This window comes from Labeo rohita, chromosome 21 (genome assembly GCF_022985175.1).
Source record: "Labeo rohita strain BAU-BD-2019 chromosome 21, IGBB_LRoh.1.0, whole genome shotgun sequence".
Classification (NCBI taxonomy): Eukaryota; Metazoa; Chordata; class Actinopteri; order Cypriniformes; family Cyprinidae; genus Labeo; species Labeo rohita.
The window spans coordinates 24854238-24860237 of NC_066889.1; the positions used below are offsets into that span (position 1 = coordinate 24854238).

A 6000-nucleotide genomic window follows, 5' to 3' on the forward strand; every position below is an offset into this window, starting at 1 on the left:
TAGATGGTATAAACAAGATCAGATATGGACATACAGATGACTGACCACATTTTAATACATTTATCATCACACGCTTGAGGTGAGAGCACTTGTTGAGTCTGTTATCACATAATGACCCACAATCTATTCTAACCAGAGTGCCTGCCTTTATATTATGAGTGATAAATAAATTAATATAAATATTAAAAAGAGTAATTATTTATTTTTTTCTGATTGCACTACTGGCCAAAAGTTTGAAATAATATATTTTTTTATTCATCATGATTAATTGCATCCAAAATAAAAGTTTTTGTGTCCATAAAGTGTGTACTGTATGTGTGTCTTAATATATACATAATAATTATACACAGTACACACACATTTATTACGTACACAAAAACTTTTATTCTGGATGCGATTAATTGCGATTAATCATTGTCCAGCACTAGTTTTTTTTTTTTTTTTCTATGTTCATCAAGGCTGCATTTATTTGGTAAAGAATACAGTAAAACTCATATTTACTGTTAATATAACAGTAAAGGCTAATTATAATTATTAAAAGTAAAAAAAAATACTACTAGAGCTTTTTGCATTTGTTAGGAAATATATAAAAAATAAAATAATAAAATCTAGTCATAATTTTATTTGAAATAAGTCTCACTGTCAATTCACTGTCAATATAACTAATTATAATTATTAAAAGTTACAAAAAGAAATTACTACAACTTTTGCATTTGTAAAAAATAAATAAATAAATAAAATAAAATAATAAAATATTTAATCTAATTTTTATTTGAAAGAAATCTCATATGCTCATCAAGGCTGCATTTATTTGATTAAACATACAGTAAAAATATTAATATTGTGAAATATTAAACCAATTTTAAAGAACATTGTTATATTTTTATATATATACTTTAGAATGAAATTTATGCAATTTATTCCTGTGATGCAAAACTGAATTAATTTGAATTAATATTAATATGGTTCGTATTATTATCAGTGTTGAAAACCATAATATATTTGTGTAAACCATAATACACTTTTCCCCCTAAATAAACAAAAAAAAATTAATGAACATCATTTAGAATAAGAAATTCAATACTGATAATAATACAATGATTCTTGAACAGAAAATCAGCATATTCGACTGATTTCTGAAGTATCACGTAACACTGAAGACTGCAGTAATGATGCATCACAGGAATAAATTACAGAAAACAGCTATTTTAAATTGTAGTAATACTTCACAATATAAGTGTTTTTACTGTATTTTCATTAAATAAATGCAGACTTCTTTCAAAAACAATACAAAATCTTAGGCGGTAGTGTATAATGAATAAACTGAGTAAGTCTGTTATCCACCAGATCAAACTCATCTTAATAAATCTGAACTGCATCCTTGTTATGAAATGGCATTTCTCTCATTATCAGAAGTGTAGCGGTGGGAAATGAGGGCAGCTAGAGCAGGAGCGAGGATGGAGAGAGAGACTGAGAGACTGCTGGCATTCAACGCTCTTGATTATTGGCGTTTAAGGGAATGGTTTATGCCATATAGGTCTGAGCCGGCCGGAGTGAATGGATCCTGAAGACGTCTCTATGGGTGCCTAGCAACAGAGGGGGAAATGGATGTTGTCATGGTAGCCCAGTTAGCCCTGGGGAGTCACATGACTGCTTTTGCTCCCCAGGCCTCCCATGATTCCCACAAAGGGGGGTTCTGGTTCAAAGGGCTCGGGGCAGCCAGGACCATATTACATCATCTTGCAGGAACTGCCCACCACCTCCAGCTCAAAACACAAAGTCCGGCCCGTATCTCTCTCGATCTGTCTTGCCATCACACGTTTAAAGAATGAATTCACTTTCAGAATGAAAATTTCCTGATAATTTACTCACTCCCATGTCATCGAAGATGTTCATGTCTGTCCCTCTTCAGTCGAAAAGAAATGAAGGTTTTTAAAGGAAACATTCCAGGATTTTTTCTCCATGTAGTGGATTTTAATGGGGGCCAATGGGATGAAGGTCCAAATTGCAGTTTTAATGCAGCTTCAAAGGGCTCTACACGATCCCAGCTGAGGAATAAGGGTCTAGCGAAATGATCAGTCACTTTCTAAACAAAAATGCTTTCGTGACTTCACACATTACATAATCACGTTATAAAAGGTTACACGTGGTTAGTTCGTTGTCTGTGCATTCCAGGTTTAAAAAGTAGCAAAAACTCCATCTCACTTTCTCCTCTGACATTGTTGTTTAATCATTTTCTGTAAATGGCGTTTGACTTTCTTTGCACTTATGCTTTGTAAACACTGGGTTGGTACTTCCGCCTACATCACATGTGACTACGTAATGCATGAATTCGAGCTAGTGCAAGATGAGCATTTGTGGTTACAAAGTATATAAATTTAGGTTTTTTTGGCCCGATTGTTTCACTAAACAAGACCCTTATTCCTCGGCTGGGATTGTGTAGAGCCCTTTGAAGCTACATTAAAACAGAAATTTGGACCTTCAACCTGCTGATCCCCACTGAAATCCACTATATGGAGAAAAATCCTGGAATGTTTTCCTCAAAAAATTTCTTTTTGACTAAAGAAAGAAGGACATGAACATCTTGGATGACATGGTGGTGAGTAAATTATCAGAAAATGTTTTTTCTGGATGTAAACTAATCATTTAAACATGTATTCTTACTGTATTTTTTTATCCATTTAAGCATTAAAAAGCATTCGCATTTCTGGCAAATCCAGGTAATTTACCATAGAAATATTATGTTTTTTTAATGTTTAAAACTGTTATAGTGCCAGCTGTGGTCCGATTTCCTTAAAACTTTGCATGCTTGTTTAGAATCACCTGTTGCATGTGCTCACCAGGTTTCTTGAAGTTTTCCTTTAGGCTTTATAGGATTTTTGGTAAATTTGGACAGGCCCCTTTTCTAAACGACCCCGTTATAGCTTCCCAAAGAGTAAATTTCAGCATTTTTTTTGATAATTATTGACCTAGAGAATTTGTCCAGAGAATTGTATTGCAGTTGTAGAACTAGTTCGCAAAAGTAGGTTTTTGATATATTCTCAATCGTTTAACAAGCGATTTGATCGACAGCAGTGGTTCTAGAGGCAAAGTTGTCCAGAATGAGGAGTTCTATCACATGATATAAATATTGTGCATATGTGCGGAACACCGTGTGATGTACAATCATCTATGCCCTTGAAAAATGCAATATCGCCCCCCAGTGGCTGATTTCTTTTACATTTCTCACAGACCCTTGGGGTCGTGAGTCAAACAGGCCCACTGAGTTTAATTCCGATCAGCCTCTGTTAAACTTGTCTAACAGGTGCTCAAATTCATTGGCCAATGGCAGCCATGTTTTTATTGAGATACGCAAATGTGGCACTTTGGACCAAGATCATGCACAGCGATTTTTATGTTGATAGGACAATTATGAGCGACGCTATGAGCGATTTCATACTTTTGATGGTTGTAGCGCCCCTGTCAGGCCGATTGGGGCGAGCCTTGGTGATGTTGTTGGTGGAGTGTGCACTACCCTCCCTTCAAGTTTTAAAGGAGAAGTCCACTTCCAGAACAACAATTTACAAATAATTTACTCACCCACTTGTCATCCAAGATGTTCATGTCTTTCTGTAAAGAAATTATGGTTTTTAATGAAAGCATTTCAGGATTTTTCTCCATATAATGGACTTCATTGGTGCCCCAATTTTGAACTTCCAAAATGCAGTTTAAATGCAGCTTCAAAGGGCTCTGAACGCTCCCGGCCAAGGAAGAAGGGTCTTATCTAGCGAAACGATCTGTCATTTTTTTTCGAAAAATAAAAATTTGTATACTTTTTAAGCACAAAAGCTTGTACAGCACAGGCTCTGGGATGCGCGTCCACGACACTACGAATCACGTCTAAATTCATCGTCTGTGTATTCCATCTCAAAAACATAGAGTATGGCGAAAAACTCCATCTTATTTTCTCCTACAACTTCAGAATTGCCCAACATCGATGTACCTTGTACCTGAAAAATCCTGAAATGCTTTCCTCAAAAACCATAATTTCTTCACGACTGAAGACAGAAGGACATAAACATCTTGGATGACAAGTGGGTGAGTAAATTATTTGTAAATTGTTGTTCTGGAAGTGGACTTCTCCTTCAAGTCTCTATGGCTTACTGTTTTGTCTGCATGATCAGTTTTACATTGAGATTGCTCATCCTTGGCCATTCAAACAATTACAATAGGGTAAATATTAGGTAATATTTGGCTAGTAAAATATGAATGGAGACAGCAGTGAGGAGTGGAGAACAGACAGACGGGAAGGATACGATCTGTCCCTGGAAACAGCACTGTTCCTCTTATAACTTCCCCAAAGATACAGCCTACAGACCACATGTCCACTATAGCACACGACACGCATGCAACATAAAATCAGACACTCAATATACCACATAAAACCACACATGCACTCTATATTTCACTATAATAACTTAATTTAGAACACTACATAAGCAACACAGACGCTTGACTCCATTGATTCCAATAAGAGTTATGTCATTAACAAGTTGCTAAGCTAACTTTGCCAAAAAGAAGGTATTTTATAAGATGTTTTGCTGTCTACATTTTGGAACAGCCTTTTGCTTACAATGCTTTAAAATCTATCTAGGCAGGCAGCTGACTGTGAATAGTGAATGTGACATATTTAAAAGATTATCCATCAATGAATCCATTTCGTTCAAAATCGCACTTATGAACTCACTCTGGCAGAGAGAGATAACGCAATCCCTCATATTCAAGTATTCTAATTTATTATTAAATGAAGAGATTAGAGCCGTCTATGTTAAGAATCTAAAAGAGGTTAGCAGAAAACCTACGTGCATATCAGGTACAGTGAAGGAGTTACTTTTATTAGTGTTTCAGGCTTTGGTAAAGCACACTCTGACTATGTAAGAGGTATCGAAGAAACAGCACAGCAAAGAAGTTCATTCAGGCAGTGTTAATGAGTTTCTAAAAAGACCCAAATAAGCCAAGCTTGGACTACAGGATCGATACTTTAATTGCAGTTTGGAGAGCAGAAAACAAGCACTGCTCCCACTCGTAACTAACTACTGTATAACTGCAACTGAACTCTCTAGGATTCCTCACCACAGAACACTCCAAAACAGCAGCCGAAAGCAAAATCGCTAAATAAATGCATAAAGTTCAACCTAATGAGTGACTGGAGAAGGAGACTGTGCCATTACTTCACTAGTTCCACTGCCTCTAAATGCCAATTAAGCAAGAACTGCTTCCCATTAAGGGCGAATGACTACAGAGGTGCAAGGCCTCCACATCAGACTTAAAAACACAGCAGACAATGATCCCACAGCATCCTAATAAACCAAATCTTCAATATTCGCAGAGGACTGAAGGGAATGAGGGAAAGTGTGAGTGTTATATAGTGAGCTACACCTAAAATAAGAAAATCTGAGCAAAACCTACAGACTTAGTTGATTAGTTATGCCTGGACAGATGAACACTGGCCCAGTCAGGTCAATATGGACCACAAAATCATAAAAACTGATGTTTTAACTGATAATTCATGGTATTTCTTATTTGCTAGTGAGCCAGTTTGGACCCACTGATGAAGGATACAATCCCTGCCGGGGAAAAGGATTTTGTGGCGCACCATTTCTCCCATGATGCAACCAACTGACCAAATATCCACTGCAGGCACAGAAGCAGGAAAGAGAGCGAAGGAAAGAAAAAGAGAGGTTAGTGTTAGCACAAACAGTCATGAGTGATTGAGAGAGAAAAGCCTACGTGAGCTGTATCACTCTGGCTAATTATATCTGTGGTATCTGCCACACATGTAATTGGACAAACGATTATTCCACAACGGCTCAGATCAAAGTTAGAGCTGGGGACAGACCTCAGGGAGGACTGTTTGTGGCAGGAAATCCATAGCCTGACCTCTCTCTGCTTCCCCCATACTCTAAATATACACACTGATATTTTGGTCCTTAGTGTATTAATGAGTTATTTGAGCTTTCA

At 36.6% G+C, this 6000-nt stretch overlaps 1 protein-coding gene across 9 annotated transcripts in view; it reads right to left on the bottom strand.

Moving 5' to 3' along the window:
* Window positions 1-6000, bottom strand: part of mapk10 (mitogen-activated protein kinase 10) — an 82384-nt gene that overhangs the window by 21556 nt on the left and 54828 nt on the right. For 7 of the 9 annotated variants that reach the window (XM_051093475.1, XM_051093473.1, XM_051093479.1 and 4 more), the window contains exon 9: window positions 5602-5673. In XM_051093475.1, coding sequence (XP_050949432.1) covers window positions 5602-5673 — 72 coding nt within the window. Of the gene's footprint in view, window positions 1-4295; window positions 4368-5601; window positions 5674-6000 lie in introns of all 9 variants that reach the window. The other 2 variants (XM_051093477.1, XM_051093474.1) reach the window with 1 other exon arrangement.